The sequence below is a fragment of the Genypterus blacodes genome, unplaced genomic scaffold, assembly GCF_046128005.1.
Source record: "Genypterus blacodes isolate CSIRO-AG114 ecotype Tasmania unplaced genomic scaffold, CSIRO-AGI_Gbla_v1 ptg000438l_1, whole genome shotgun sequence".
Lineage (NCBI taxonomy): Eukaryota > Metazoa > Chordata > Actinopteri > Ophidiiformes > Ophidiidae > Genypterus > Genypterus blacodes.
The window spans coordinates 3767501-3784349 of NW_027467208.1; the positions used below are offsets into that span (position 1 = coordinate 3767501).

Consider the following 16849-nt stretch of genomic DNA (forward strand, 5'->3'; position numbering starts at 1 on the left):
CACACACACACACACACACACACACACGACCGCTGTTTGGCTCAAACCCTGCCGAAGTCACAATATGTAGCTGCCGTGGGAAAACGGAGTCAGCCGTCTTGTGTTTTTGTGTATTTTTACTTTTTTTTGCCCCATTCGGGAAATCTAAAATGCTGTTTGCAGTAAGGGTCTGGTCTGGTCTGGTCTGGTCTGGTCCGGTCTGGTCCGGTGTTGTTCTTGGTGGGTACGACTGCGCTGCATGCCATCTCTCTGCATGTTACCGTTAGATGTTGTTATTGGAAAGGCTTTCAATCACGTCTCACTTTGACTTGCAAAAACAAAAAGTATACATTGTGACTGCCATGTGATGGATGTGTGTACAGATGGGAAATTTGAGCAAATAAGTGCACAGTGGACTTGATCTGTCAACATGGATGTATGTTACTGGTTCAGTTTCCGTGAAAGAGTACGAACAAAGTCAACATCGGTCCGGGCTGTAATGTATATGTAGTCCTGGCTTTGTAGAGGACACACACACACACACACACACACACACACACACACACACACACACACTAAGACACACACTAAGACACAACAGAACCAGAGAGATCGTTAATAATACACATCTTGTAAGAACAGAGACTTTCCACTTTGATTTCTCTCCTCTCTGGCTCTGCTACATTTTCCCTTCTCCAGTCTCTCTCTCTCTCTCTTGCTCTATCTCTCTTCTTCAGTCTCTTTCTCTCACCGTCTCCTTCAGCTGTCTCCCCCCCCCCCCGTCTCTAATCTCCCTCCTCCCCGCCGATGCTTCCATCTTTACGACTTAAGAACCCATCACTTGCAATCTAATGAACACTCTTTGTAACACTGAGGAGAAACAGGTTGATGTGGATGCTGCAGATTGCTTATGAGTTTTTGTTTCCTCCGCTGCAGCGACATTTGCCTAGAATACATCAAACGTGGGCCTCGTTGTTCTTTGGCGGGATATTAGAAGTATTTTTTAAAGGTGTTTTGTGTATGTCACATGCGATTTGCACACCAAACGGTGTTGCGGAGAGGTTCTGGCCGGATGGAAGAGGAGAGGAGAGTATTTCTGAATCTAAGAGTAGAACAGAAAACGAGCTCCTCATCGCCAAAGGAGTCCCAGCACATCTCAGGAGATGGAAAGACAGACGGCTACAGTGCGCAGTAGATTTAATGACACAGGATTAATGACTCAGTATCTGGCGTGTTGGCCGCCACTTCCTGAAATACTTTAGCCAGAGACTTGAAGTGAAGTGTGTCTCCACTCCTAACGTCCCAGAATGCTCCACTGCAAGCTCTCTCCCACATATTTTGGCGACGGCGGATTGAAATACACGTTACTTGCAGTTAGGGTGCCAGCTATCACAGGAGATCATTTTGTTTCCCCGGGGGCAAAGCCACTGATGAGAACGAAACGAAGGGGGATCCAGAAAACTAATAACAGGATGTGAATTGTTATTGATTATATGCATCAATACATCAATCTGTCAGGTCTTGCTCTCTCTCTCTCTCTCTCTCTCTTGTCACACACACACACACACACACACACACACACACACACACACACACACACACACACACACACACACACACACACACACACACACACATACATTGAGGAACATCATTACACACACTATTTTATGCTAAAAAAGCCAATTGCATGGAAATGAGCTGGCGACACACACAACCAGCGGGCTCGTAGGTCTGGAAGAACAATCCAGGTTGTAATAGGGGCATTGCCTTGAGCCACTGGTGCCACGGCAACACAAATGAGCTGGCGTTCTGCCCGGCGTTTGTTAGTTCTGCAGTTTTGGGAGGTGTGAAATCCTATTTCCATGGACTTAAATGTGTGGAAATGCAGCCTGCAGACACCAAAACAAGTCCCAACCTCTGACGGTATATCGTGCGAGTTGTCTATTGAATGAGCAGTAAGGGTTGCTCATACATTTAATCCCCCCCCCCCAGCTACACAGCCGCTTCCCTGTTGAATATGGCTCCCACTGAATTCCTCCTCAGCTCATCGTTTGACCTTTAGTGCAATATGAAGCATTATTTTCAGATGTTTCTGCTCATAATTTCTGCCAAGGTTTTTAAATCTTTTCCTTGGCAGTTCCAGGACTTCGGTAATCTACCAAAATTCTCGGTAAAGGTCAGACTTTTCCATTGCGGCAGAATCATTTTGGAACCAGATAGCCTGAAAATTTAATCAGTTTGGCACCGCCGTAGTTTGGCGCTGTTTGTTTGTCCTGTGGTTAGAATTAATGCTTGAAACTCTCCCCATCCATCTGAATGCTGCTGAGCTGAAATCACTCGGAGATTCATTGTCTCAGCCGACTTATCCATAGAAGTAATTATTAAAGTTTTGCTGTCCAAAATTGTTCCATCAAATGATCTCCTCTTACTCTCAGACGTCCCCTTGGGTGTTTCCCAGTCACTGTTCCCATCTTTACTGATTCATCCAGACTCCTAAAAGTCCAAGGACAAAACGATGTCCTGCCTTCCCACTAAATTATCAGTCAGCTGACTGGATGCCAGAGATTGGACTGATGGGGCTGCAAGTCAAACTTTATATCTTTATACTTAAAAGTTTGGCTGCCAGTTCTGGGTTCGTGCCAAGTTTTGACTTTTACCAACCACACCTCCTCCCCAGAAGAACAGCACAAACCTGCCTGGATGTTTAGCTGACGCCACTTACACTTATTCAGGATTTGAACAGCTGGAATGTTGTTGTTTGGCTGGAATATGAAACCCCAAATTGAAAAACTGCTTTGCACTTAACACGACATGTGCGTGCACATACAGTAGGCTGGAACGCAGGTAGACAGATGTCAAGGGAGGGAGATGACAGAAGAGAACTGGCAGCATTCCAATAATGTCATTACCAATATTAGCAATACTGCACTCAAATTAGTGGACACACACACACACACACACACACACACACACACACACACACACACACACACACACACACACACACACACACACACACACACACTCAACAGATGTGTTTGCTACAGCTGAAGATAAGGGGATCCACAGCAATTTAACATTTTACTTTAAAATTAGTTTTATCAGAAGAAGCAACCTGTGTACTTTCAGATATACTCCGTGTTTTGTTTTACCAAGTGGATATTAAGAGTCAGCAGTGATGTTCATAGACTCTCTGAATGTTTTATTGTCACAGTTAGCAGTGGGTTAACTAAACTATGTGGCCCCTGTCACCGTTTGTCTTTATATTAGTGTTTAGGACGGCAATAACATGACTACAGAGAGACATTCCCTTGCAGCAGCAGTCGTCTTAAGTAAAAGCAAACACGCTCATGCTGCTGTTAGATTAAACATTCCACCAGAAGGTTTAATCCCTTTTACTCATGTGTGAGGCCTGCTTTATTAGACATGCACGTTTGTGATCTTTGCATTTGTTCCTAAGTGAGCTTGTAAATCATTATTTTCTTTGTGGCCGAGCCTCTGACATCAGGGACGAGAGGAGAACCTGCTAGAGCCGGCATGGTGTCGGGTTACAGAAATGACATCATATCCAGTCACAACATCACCAATGTGTAGCCTGTTAGAGATGAGACAGACAAAAACATCATTGTTCTAATCCTAAATTTGTCCACGAAAATACCGTCCAAAAATATAATTAAGAGTTAGTGGTCCTCTGCTTTATGAGAGAGGCTGTTGTTAAAGATCTCTGAAGAACGGCCTTCTTTTAGATTGACCTAACAGCACGAGAATCCACAATTTGTTTTTGTCCAAAACCTTGAATGCTGCACTTTTGTATACAACACAATGTTTTTACTTGTGGTTTTGCCTTGTTTGCTTGTACTAAAGTAAAGGATCTCTTTCTTACTGCTTCCACCACTGGGACCTTTACAGCAGACGGCTGACGTGGCACACAGCCAGCTGGCGGCCTCTCGGGCACTTGCGGGATCAGTGGTATTCCTCAGATTCCCAGTGGCTATACAATCGTCTTTTTTCACAGATCACTTCAAGTTTGATTTCTGCCTGGTTTCTCCTGAGGCTCTGTAGTAACTCAGACGGCCATATGACAGTGCTGGACCCCAGACAGCATGACTGTAGCTGAACCCTGCTCTTTACTCTGCTTTTTGGGATAGTTTTTGCAGCAGGGACCAACGGGGATCGGGTTGAATGCCGTCAGCTGAATTGTGCCGTGTGAGTGTTTTTGTACAAGTACAAAGCGTGGTGTGGCTGTCGACACATCAGATTATCTCAGTTGCTCAGAAACATGTACGGTGTTAATCCCATCCATTAAGATTGTTGGAACATTGAAATCTCACAAACTAATCATAACTTCTTGTGCTGCCATGAGAATTCATGTTCTTGAGTCAGGTTGGCACGCAGCCCTTTGGAACACATCACATTGACTCACGTGTTGTGAAATGGATTCAGACAGGAGGTGTTAGCATATATACACACTCTATAGGCAGTGAGTCAGTGTGTAGGTTATCTTTGGTGAGTGTTTTGAAAGTTGTGGTTTGTAGTCGTGCAAGTCCTCAGGCAAATTGAATCCTTGCAACCTGTGACAAGATGGAGTGCAAGGTACACACTCTCACTCACTCACACATAAATACATTTTTTGTGTGTTTGGAAGTTTACTAAAGAAGTCAAAGATGATTTGTCTCGTCTCAAAAGGTGTCGCCTCGCCTCATCATAGACTTCACACTGGGGCCTCACCTCACAGCAGAGTGAAGTTAGACACAGAACACCATGTTCCCGCAGTGTGTGGCAGCACCAATGCTCTGACATAGAAAGAGGAGCAAAATGTAAAAACAAAAACAAGTTTGCATATACATTAGCATGTATTTGCACATGGTTGCACTGCTCTTGTTGAATGACTTGAGTGTACTTTTGTGAAGTGGGTTTGTGTTTCTGTGCCTTTATTTCTCTTGGCTTAGTCAGTGTGAAGGGTGTGTATGTGGGTCCACAGGCGTGTCGCTGTGCCACAGTGGAATATTCCATAAGAGGCGGGGATAAGACTAAAGGAATTCCGTTCAGTTTTGAACCACCCTTAAAAGATTTATGCAGCCACTTCTGTCTTTTGTCTCTTGGCCAACAAACTGGTGTCACAAGATGTTGTTGTTGTTTGGAAGATGAATCATGCTCGTGTTGGATTTGTGAGCAGCCGTTGTGAAGAGATGCTGACCTGTGTGTTTTTAGTGGGATTGGAACTGGCCAGTGTCCAGCACGCAATCATATACTGTGCAAACATGAGAAAGAGAGAGAGAGATGAGAGAGATGAGAGAGAAAAGAGACTGACAAGTGGGTCACACTGATAGTTGATGAGACACATACAGATAAATGTAGATCTTTATTACCCTAATGCTCTTTTTTTACTTCCTCTCTCCTGTTTCACTTGCACATGAGAGCATAAGGCTTCAGCTGGTGAAGAGGTATAAGAAAACGCACACACACACACAGATAGAGGGAGCGCCTCACCCCCAGGAGTCGTAGAGACAGGATGCAGGTAGGGGGTGCAGCAACGTGAGGTACTGTAGGGGGTACAGGGTGTGTGTGTGTGTGTGTGTGTGTGTGTGTGTGTGTGTGTGTGTGTGTGTGTGTGTGTGTGTGTGTGTGTGTGTGTGTGTGTGTGTGTGTGTGTGTGTGTGTGTGTGTGTGTGTGTGTGTGTGTGTGTGTGTGTGTGTGTGTGTGTGTGTGTGTGTGTGTGTGTGTGTGTGTGTGGTGAGGGTGACGGTGACGCAGACGCAGAGTGAGTAACGTGACCCCTGTGTTAGAAGTAGGCCAAGGCTGCTGCCGGCAGCTCGTCAAATCCTCCCAGCATTCAGCTTCAGAATGTTCAGACCTTAACAAAACCTTTTTACACACACACAGATCGTTATGATGGCTGCTTCATCATGCTGCTGGTGAAGATGAGCATTGGGTCTGTGTTGACCAACTCTACTCATTTAGATGTATGTTTTCTTCTAATGGTACTTGTCCTGTGGTTGACTTCTTACTGTCTAGACGGCCTCACTCAGAGACTCAGTAGATTCATGTGATATTGTGTGTGTGTGTGTGTGTGTGTGTCTTGGTGTGCTTGTATACTCAACTGTAGCTGCAATGTTAATGAATGTGCTAGAAGTTGAAGCGAGGCCATGGGATGATCCAACATTTTGGCAGCGATCCAGGAATATCTATATCTTATATATAAATATCTTAATGTCATACCCGTCAAGTAACAAGTTGATCTCAATTGGATTAATTAATTTATGCCATGTTGGACTATAACTAGGCACAATGGATCAAAGAAAGCAATAGAGTGATGACACTGTTATGACATTCAGCAGGAGGGAGAAGAAGAAGAAGCCTCATCCCAACCCTGCTCCTTAAATAAAAGTCTTAAATTATTATTAGAACATCGCAGGTTGTGTCTGTCCTCGTACATCATCTGCTCTAATCAATACTCTTACAGTTTGAAATGCATTTGATTATTCATGGGTAGATCATAAAGCTGTGGTCACCTTCAGCCTGGCGAGTTTGCTCTGCTTTGGCACGGAGACGTTATTTTTGCTCCAGCATGAAAACAAACCCAGCGGCTACATCACAGCCAACGAGCAAAAACTACTGAGGTCCCTCCAACCTCTCAAAGATAAATATGATGATGAAAGTCATTGACGGCAAGACTCTTCTCTGTGGAAAATGATTTAGTCAGCAAGTTTTGTCTGTAAATGTAAGTTCACAGTGTCTATGTGGGCCAGTGCAAGTGCTAACTAGCTAGCCTCTCAGCCAGCTAGGCTAAAAATAAACAGAAGGATGACTGAGCTATTATTACTGGAGCTAAGCTGTCCGACACAACACCAACACACACTCTCCTCTCCAGCCCTCCTCTCTATTATGATACATTTCAAAATATGCACACATGTACACATTTTGATGCCACACTTGTTAACACTGATCATTGTCAACAAGTTTGATGGCCCCAAAAACAAACCACTGGCTCTCCTGTCCTGTAGTATATATTTCATATCTGACATTAAAGCGGTTAACACACTCGCCTGTGACCTTCTGGGCCTGTTGGCTGCAGGTTCACCCAGAGACGGTGGCTGTGTATCATGATGAAGCCCGGTGCCAAATAGTTTTCTCACAAACGGAGGAATCCTTAATTTGCGTCCTCGGTGTCTCGAGATATGAAATGAGACAACTGGTCTCTCTCAGTCAACGCCCATAACCCCAAGGTATCCTAGAGAGTAAACACTTCATCATCATCATCATCATGTAAGAAACGCTTCTGATTACAGTGAGAGACGCCTGGACTGAAACAAACTCATCGTGACGAGTGTGCGCTGCATAAAGTCAGATAGCGATCTCATTGCTGCCTGTGGCTCCATATAAATTCTGGTGTGAACTTTCTGTTTCACCTAGAGGGATTGTTTTGATTTCACAGACGATTTAGCTCACAAATTCCTTAACCATACAAACCAAAGCCACACACCAAGTCATTGGGTTGTCGCCAGCAGAACTGCGGTAACAAAATACTCTTTTTCACACTTGCATAGACGTGCATAACCCTCCATAGGCCCCAGCAGTGTGAACTCGATCCTGAGGTTTCTGCCTTGTAATCTATATCCAGCTCTATATGGGTCAGTAATGTGCCATGTTGTCCACAATGTCTGTGTGTGTGTGCACGTTTGCTGGTTGGTTGTTGCCAAAAGTCATCTGCAGACCAATTTGAATAAAATGGCAGCAACAAGATCCTTTTTATACACACACACAGCCCATCCAAACCGAAGTCTAAACTAATTTTCAAGAAGTCCTTGAGTATTGTGTCAACACTGTAATTCCCCCTGGGCAGTCTAATACATTACAAAAACAAGACTTTAAAGGAAGAGACTGTGGTTTTACAATAAATAAAAATGTCTCTTTACTCCAAAAGGAGAGTTTACCTCAGAAGTCCCCTTCAATTACAGTAGAATTCTTAAGGTTTGTATTGACAGAAGCCTTGGATGTGTTGTGGCCAATCAGCTCTCCGATGAGGCTCGCTGCCCCTATGGCTCCGCCCCCTGGGTCACATGATTGCTGTGGCTGTGCAAAAAAGAAAAAAACCCCATCAGATTTCTGACGGATGATGTCTGCAGGTTCAGATTGGGTTTCTTCCTCGAGGACAGAACAGAACAGAACGTGCCACATTTAGGTTCCAGGTCAGCCTTTTTTCTTCCGGCTATAAGATAGTTCACTGCTGACGTCACAGACTGCAACCGAGTCACAACCACCTCGGGTCTGAGATGTATACATACTGACCGTACAGCTCGGCCTCGTCCTGGGTTTGACTCTGTGACTGTATGAGGCCATTGGTGTGTTTGATCAGTTTCACAAGGTTACACAGACAACTCCCACTGCACTTTTCTCATTACCGGCACACTTTGGCCAAAATATCAAGGCGGCAGCAGTAAAATTGGTCACTTGGGTCAATTACATTACATTACATTACATTACCATCATTTAGCAGACGCTTTTATCCAAAGCGACTTACAATAAGTGTGTTCAACAAAGGTAGATAAAAGAACTTCAGGTCAGCTTGTGTTTGGCTAGCGAGCATAATGAAGAAGAATGAAGGCGGTTTGCTCGGCGTAGCTCAGTACAATCGAGCAAAGTAGTTCTCCAAATTAGTATTTTAGGCTTTAAAACGTAAGCAGAGATGCCACAGAAGTCCCATAGTGCCTGTGAGCAGCTGTTATTTATGTCTCGGGTAGGACAAAATGTGGCATTGAGCGTAATACCCTCTATACACGATCAGGGTCGCAGTAGACGTGTCTGTATCCTTGGGTTGGCGAAAGAGGTAAATAATGATGGTGGATAAGGTGAGACGCAGCGAGCCGGCCCTGGTTTCATGCTAAAGACACAGGTAATCTGGTCTGTGGCTAAAGAATCAACACTCCTTGAAATAGACTAAACCTGTGTGTGTGAATTTGCAGACTCCAAAAGTGTGTGTTGGGGTGTGTTGATCCGTTGGGCACATGTGAACGACCTTGATCTTTAAAGACGTCTCCCTTTCTATTAAGGGTTTCCCTCCCTTTCCTTCCCTCTCTCTTGTTGCTCTTTCTCTCCAACAGAGAAGAGATAAATCAATCTTTCACCTCTACTTTTTTAATCCCCTCCGGCTCTCTTCCCCTTCTTCTCTTCCTCTTATTCTCTTTCTCCCAATCAGCACCCCCTCCATTCTATTGCCCCTCCTTTCCTCACCTTTCCTCATTCTCTGCTCTCGTGTGAGTCTTGACTTGTTTATGTTGTCTAGCAAAAATGTGTTAGTCTACATGTAAAGCTCATGTTACCACACACACACACACACACACACACACACACACACACACACACACACACACACACACACACACACACACACACACACACACACACACACACACACACACACACACACACACACACACACACACACACACACACACACACACACACACACAAGGACATGTTATTGGTGCTACATGTCTACTGTATCTATAATTGGATAGCTTTGATGGCTTTGTGTGTACGTATGTAGGTCTGACAATGACACGATTCAGGTCAGATCGTGAGGGAGAGAGAGAGAGAAATGCACAATTACACACACCCAAATGACAGACACATACAAACATGCACACACATGAGGGAGAGAGAGAGAGAAATGCACAATTACACACACCCAAATGACAGACACATACAAACATGCACACACATTTCCCGACAAAAATACATCTTAACTTATTTTCCACTTTTACAAACTTTATAGGGATGTCCTTGCCCTGGAACATTTTACAGGCCAACCATTAATCAAGCGCTCCTTGTTTACGATCCGACAGCTCACAATGTTTACAGTTTCTCTGGCGTACGAGTCGGCCTCCTCCCTAGTTCTTCTTTGTAGGTGTACACACACACCCAAATGACAGACACATAAAAAATATCATGGGGGAAATATGTTGGATGCCTCACCTGAATCTTACAGCTGTCGGCTATCCAGATTGAAAACACTCCCTCTTTTGCTTTCTGAACCAAAACCAATGTTCTTGTTCCAATGCATACAAATACTCATTAGTAAAGCTTTATACCAGTGTTTTTACATATTTCTCAAATATCTGCCCACATTTTCCAAAGTTTTAGTGTTAAATGTCAAATGTTGCCTGTTTATATATCACTGAACATTTAGCTCCACTTTGTTTGTCAGGAATTGATTGTGTAAGTCTTCACAAATGCCGTTCTGCCAATTACTGCAGCAAAATGATCCAAAGTTGGTCAAAGGGGAAGACGTCTGAGGAAGAATGAAGTGGACACTAAATCGAAAGTCTCTGTATCTCTTATCTCTGTTGTATTGCTGGGGAGAAGTTGGCTCATTTCCTTGGAAGAAGATTTCAGTACAATCGCATTTTTGCAGCCTTCGTTAGGCTGAAACCGATACTAAGGCGCTTGCTCATCGGTGACATCACCCTTTGATCTACGCTGGCAAGGCTTTCGATCACGCCATGTGTCTGTGATTGAATGCTAATGGAAAACTTGAGAGGTTCTGGCTGAGTAGAAAGCTTTTTAATGCAACCGGCGACCAACATCTCATTATTCTTACATAATGGCTTCTGTATTTTGCTTTGGGACTTGGCACGGCTTGTGGTTGAATCCATTCTCACAACCCAGACGTTGAAGCTCTTGTAACTTTGTCTCTCCTGTCACTCTTGACTAAATGAGCCACTGATGTATGTGTGTTTGTGCGGAACTTGAGGTGTGACTGGGCAGTAGATTCACTCCTGCACATCCACTCTGGAATTTCCACACCAAGTGTTTATTTGTGGATCCAGATCTGAACACGCGCTCCTGCTTGTGCTTTTGTTTATTTTCTCACTGATGTGGCTGTGGTGTTCTTTCCATGGACATCGTCCAATTTTGAGGAGGAGGATGATGAATAGTGCATAATTGGTGTGTGTGTGCCTGCAATGGACGGGGGGTTGTTACGTAATGTGGCTGCAGCATGGGAGTCCAGGTGAGGAGGTGTGTGTGTGTGTGTGTGTGTGTGTGTGTGTGTGTGTGTGTGTGTGTGTGTGTGTGTGTGTGTGTGTGTGTGTGTGTGTGTGTGTGTGTGTGTGTGTGTGTGTGTGTGTGTGTGTGTGTGTGTGTGTGTGTGTGTGTGTGTGTGTGTGTGTGTGTGTGTGTGTGTGTGTGTGTGTGTGTGTGTGTGTGTGTGTGTGTGTGTGCTTCATGGCATCCTTGAGTGCGTCATGAATGTAAATGGGGACATGTGAGAGCACTGAGAAGTGAGAAAGAGAGAGACGGTTGGAGGAAAACAGAGAAAGTGAGAAACGGACAAAGACAAAAAAATCTTCACCTGCCGCCCTCCTCCATCTGTCTCTCTCTCAGTCCTTCTCCTCTTCCTCTCAAGCTCCACCTCCTTCCCTTACTGCACCTCCTTCCCTGGTTTTCATCTTCCTCCCTGACTCAACGTTTTTTCCTAGCCTCTCTGTCAGAGGGGTCTTACCACCTTTGGATGTGTGTTCTAGTTCACGTGGACTTGCATTAAGAGTGTGTGTTCTGTGTGCATGTGCGCTATTTGAGTGTGATGGAACGTACCAGCTCTTTATTTTATAATCCATTGGTCAGGCGGACACACACACACACACGCATGCTTGGAATTCTCTCCTCTCTCTCTCTTTCTTCTTCTCTTCTTCTTATATCTTTTCCTGTCACGCACATCTTCTTTTTTTTGAGACGCAGCCAAACAGAAGGCCAGATTTTAAAAACATTTGAAACAACACGCCGCCTTTCATTCCGCCGGTCCGCTTTCAAAGACTGTCTGAGTGTGTGTGAGAATGAATCATGTGCTGCCTCGCTGCACTCAAACAACTTTCACAGATAAAATGGATGCTTTTCAAGGATTCAAGAATGTTGTTTTGAAGCATAACAAAAGCAGAGGAAATCAAACTGACAGGAATCCAAGGAAACGGTAGCAGCTGTACTCTGTGTGTGTGTGGGTGTGCATGTGTGTGTTGAACTTTTGATTCTACTTGGATTAAAGGCAATAGATATGTTCTATATTCTGTGTTTGTCTCTTTGCTGCATAAAATCCAAATCTTGCCATTGGACTCGTAGCAAAGCCCTGACCCTCTTGTCTTGTCTCTTTCTCCCCCTTCTGCAGATTGATCAGCCAATCGATGGGGATTTTCCGAGGAGCTCCACCCACCTACGCCGCCTGCCCTCCTCCTCCACCTTCCGCCTCCCCCTGCGGCCTCTTCGTCGCCCCCGCCCGCTCCATCTCCCAGCCCTCCAGTCAGCCCTCTATACACAAATTCAACATGACTGTGGAAAGTATATCTATATGGATTTATACTGCTTGTAATAGACAGTAAAAAAAAAAAAAAGAAAAAAAAGAAAAGAGGGCGAAACCTCAATGACAGATAAGCCATAAATACGCACATACCACACACACACACACACACACACACCACACACGCACATACACACACCCATACTGAGTGAAGCTGCCTGTCTTTGATGGCAGAATTGCACACGACACACACACACACAAACGCACACTTGGAATGTACCGTACACTCTTCCTGTGAAAATTCAACTGCTTCCTTAAATTCTGGGATTTTTAAACTGCACTGTTTTTGGAGGACAATTTGTTTTTAGGACGCCCGGTTCAGAGGACAACTCTTGCTGATTGATTATTTTTTTGTGGGCATATACAGATCTGGGAATTGAAATTACTGCAACATGTACACACACCAGATCACTTTCTTTTCTCAGATTACTTAAGATTTTGATTAAGGTGCAAGGTGGCGCTCTTACCTGCCACAGTTGTGAATTCTTTGTTTTTATTTTGGGGTCATAAGCTCATCGTCATTGTTCATCGCAGCAATTTGTAACGCTGCAATAGACAAAGCTACTATATAACCACGACAGGTTATAAGGTGTAGCGTGCATCAGCTGCAGTCGACTTACCTCTAGGAGGTCACTGTTACATTTTAAGTAACTTGTAATTACTTGAATTCTCTCGTACAAACACGGGTGTGTTAGCCACTCTCACTGTTTCTCACTAAAGCCACTTTTCTGGATGACGTACTAGGATACCTTCCCGTAGCTTCAGGTAATTCTTCTCAGATTCGTGCCCTGTTGTCCGAGGGTCGCGCTTGTTTTTCCGTCGCGTGCATGCCCTCCGCCATGCCACCCCAGAACACGGAGGCTGGCGCCACGCAGGTCGGATCTCTGGCGGGCGGGGTCGCCGCCAAGGCCACCGCGGGAACGGGCTCGGACGAGGATAATAATGGAGGCGGAGAGACGGATGGAACGGGAAAAGGAGGAGGAGGGGGAGGACGACGACGTCGAGGAGGAGGAGGTGGAGAGGAGGACGCAAGCGAAGGATCTATGGAAGGCATCCCCCTGAAGAGATGGGTGATGCACGGCGCGGTGATGTTCGGCCGGGAGTTTTGCTACGCCATGGAGACGGCCCTGGTGACCCCTGTGCTGCTGCAAATAGGTGAGAGTCTAAACACAGCACAAAAACAATTTGACCTTTGAATGTTTAAAGGCTGTGGCCTTTAGCCGACACTGTTGACGGCTCCAGATCTTAACTGCTTTCATCATCGAACATCCTCTTAATTGGCTGTTTTCGGTGAAATTCTCCCAATTATCAACTGGCCGACGTAACATTTGTCAGTTATTACAACAGAGCATGAGACAAAATTAAAGAAAATGGAACTGAAACAGAACAAAACAGAACTACCACAATTTTATGTTCCTAATTTTTAATAAATCCAAAACAGCAGCGGTTCAAAGACTTCCCTACAAGCCTGATGTCTGAGCAGATATTCAGCCTCACGCTCCACTGGACCTGCTGTGAGATTAGCAGGGCTGGGCTCTAACTCACACCACACACACACACACACACACACACACACACACCCAGGGCCAGGTTGAGAGGGTGTGAAAAGTGGAGTGAAAATGGGAGCGGTGGGGGGTGTAGAGGAAGAGGAGAGAAGGGAAAAGGAGGAGAAGGAGGTGCTGCTGATGGTGAATAGGGGGACATAAAGCGCTGATGCAGCCATAACCTTGTTTACGACTCAAAGTCACTTCTCCTGTAATACACACACACACACACACACACACACACACACACACACACACACACACACACACACACACACACACACACACACACACACACACACACACACACACACACACACACACACACACACACACACACACACACACACACACACACACACAGTCTCTGCCTCGTCTCTGGCCTTCTCCTCTTTCCTCGGTGACAATGCGCTATCTCAGAGCTTACATAACCACGGCGACCTGATTGACAGGTACGCCGTATGGCTTTCTCAAGTTGTGCGCAAGACTGTCGGTGTTTTATTATTGGGCCGTGACTTCTCTCAGCACATCAACTTCGTGCTTCCACGGTCTCTCATTGTTATTTCAGAGGGAAATGATCCGCGGCCGTGAGCTCCTGAGGGTGCAGAGGCCTGCTGGGTGCTGAAAGCCCAAACTCTAAAATCTAAGAGTTTCATGCTGATATCGCGATTTTGAATTTGTACGTACCTGTGTGTGTGTGTGTGTGTGTGTGTGTGTGTGTGTGTGTGTGTGTGTGTGTGTGTGTGTGTGTGTGTGTGTGTGTGTGTGTGTGTGTGTGTGTGTGTGTGTGTGTGTGTGTGTGTGTGTGTGTGTGTGTGTGTGTGTGTGTGTGTGTGTGTGTGTGTGTGTGTGTGTGTGTGTGTGTGTGTGTGTGTAGGTATTTCTGGCATATGTCGGGCTAAGTCATTGTCATTGCCTCTGTTTGGCTTTATTTTGATGCCACCCTGAAGATTGCTGTCCATCCCCCTGCCAAGTGAAGGAGATGTCACCCAGCACAGCGTGGACATCTCTAAAAATAAAGCCATTGTGTTTATACTGCAGTCAAGACAGAGACAGAGGCATGAAGGAGTGTGTGTTGCTCTGTGTGTGTGCAGGTGAAACACTTTGTTCATGGAGCCCATATTTACATAACCCCAAAAAAAGGAAACGTTTGTATGGAGAGGGTGCAGAGCTCTTTCTGTCCTCAGTCTAAACTCCACACTTCACACACACACACACTGACCGGCAGCCGTCACTCATAGTTGTACTTTCTCTAACCTCCTTAAGGTTTTGCTTCCTGTACAGTAGATTTTATTTATTCTGTCTATCATCCAGATCTATTTTCCTCATTCCAACCTACCCTGAGTTTGTGTCTGTGTGTGTGTGTGTGTGTCACGTAATGACTCAGTGTAGCTGAAAGTGAGACGAGAACCTGAGACGAGAGCGAGCGAGAGATCAAATCAATGCAACGGTGAGCAGAGGGATTAAAAGGGACGGGGACAAGTAGAGAGACAGAATGAGGATGACGAGGAGAGGACAGTCAATCAGTTTACAAGCACTCAGAAATATTGCAAGAGTGCCATTGATGTCCAAGTTCCCACTCGTCCCTGTGTGAAAAGCAGGTGTTGCAGAAAACGAGTTGAACTTGATTTGTTAGTTTTTTTTGGACTAGATGTGCATAGCAACCTCCTTCGCTGTCGCCCCAGGGTCTCGCTGCTCTGTGACGTCGTTCTCCTGTTTTGGTGGCTGCCTTGTCCGCGTCACTGGACAGGATTACACCAATCCACCAGGAAATAACCTTCTTCTCTCTCTCTCTCTCTCGCCTGACCTCTGCTTTCTTTAGTCTCCTCAGGTAATCCCTCTAGTCTACACTCTCCAAACTGGACTGTCCTTCACGTCAGGCCGTTGCCCACACGCATCACGCCGGCTTTATATACTGTATAGATAAGTAGTCATGCCAACGCAGCACAGAAACCTGTCAAACTAGCCCGGTAGGCTTGAGTCCATATTGACAATCTGTGTGTGTGTGAAGTCTCAGACTGTTCTACATGGCTCTCTGTTTATTCTGCCTTCATTAAGCTTAATTTTTCATGGTTTATGCCGGGGAAACCAATCCACTGAGTGCTCCTCTGGTGACCTTTGCTGAGTGTAATGCAGGATTATATAAACCCCTGGCTTGATGTCACACAGTAACTAATCACCTTAATCTGAAGCAGTCATTCACAGGACAACATGGAGGGATGGACGGAGGGATGGATGGGTTGAAGTTTCCATGGAACCGATGAAATGGATGGAAAAAGAGAAAGTTACAGAGAAAAAGACAATGAGAGTCTGACAGTGTGAATAGTGTGAATTGCATCTCTGACCTTTTACCACCATCCTCTTTCTTCAGTTATCTTTTAACACTTCTTGTGTGTGTGTCTGTGTGTGTGTGTGCCTGCCTTCAGTGCAAATGAGAAACACTTCAATCCTCTTGGTTTCTTTAAGCCCTCCTATTTAGAGGCTTTAAAAAAAATTATAGCTTTAGTGACGTTGCTTTTTGAGACAACACAATGTTCATGTCTTTTCAGTACTGTATGCTGCGTGCGTGTGTGTGTGTGCGTGCCGTCCATGTCGCTGTAGATACGTGGGGAATGCAGAACAAAATGTGTGCTTGTGTTTTTGCGTGTCAGCACATTGTTTACAGTTCTCCCCCACAACACAGACCAAGCCATCAAAAACAAACCAACACCCAGATCTCAGGTGATCAAGAACAAAGGTTATGGAATTATTCTCAGTGTGTGAGTCTAGCGAGAGAAAGACTTAGATAGAGATAGAAAGATAGAGAAAGATAAAAATGCTTTATTTATACCAGCCAGTATGCTTGATCCAGATCCCCCATTAATATCTCCTCAACTACTAAAGTTAATTATATCATTCAGGTGACTTGGTAGGCTTCAAAGGTCATAGAATCAGATTAAATGTTCAGCCTTAATATATTTGTGACTGTGAACA

At 45.0% G+C, this 16849-nt stretch overlaps 1 protein-coding gene across 1 annotated transcript in view; it reads left to right on the plus strand.

The window, feature by feature from the left end:
- LOC142989639 (solute carrier family 45 member 4-like) overlaps window positions 1-16849 on the plus strand; it is a 35603-nt gene that overhangs the window by 2691 nt on the left and 16063 nt on the right. Inside the window, exon 3 of the mRNA XM_076139245.1 lies at window positions 12144-13487. Within this exon, the coding sequence (XP_075995360.1) occupies window positions 13160-13487 (328 nt within the window). The 5' untranslated portion in view covers window positions 12144-13159. The remainder of the gene's footprint in view (window positions 1-12143; window positions 13488-16849) is intronic.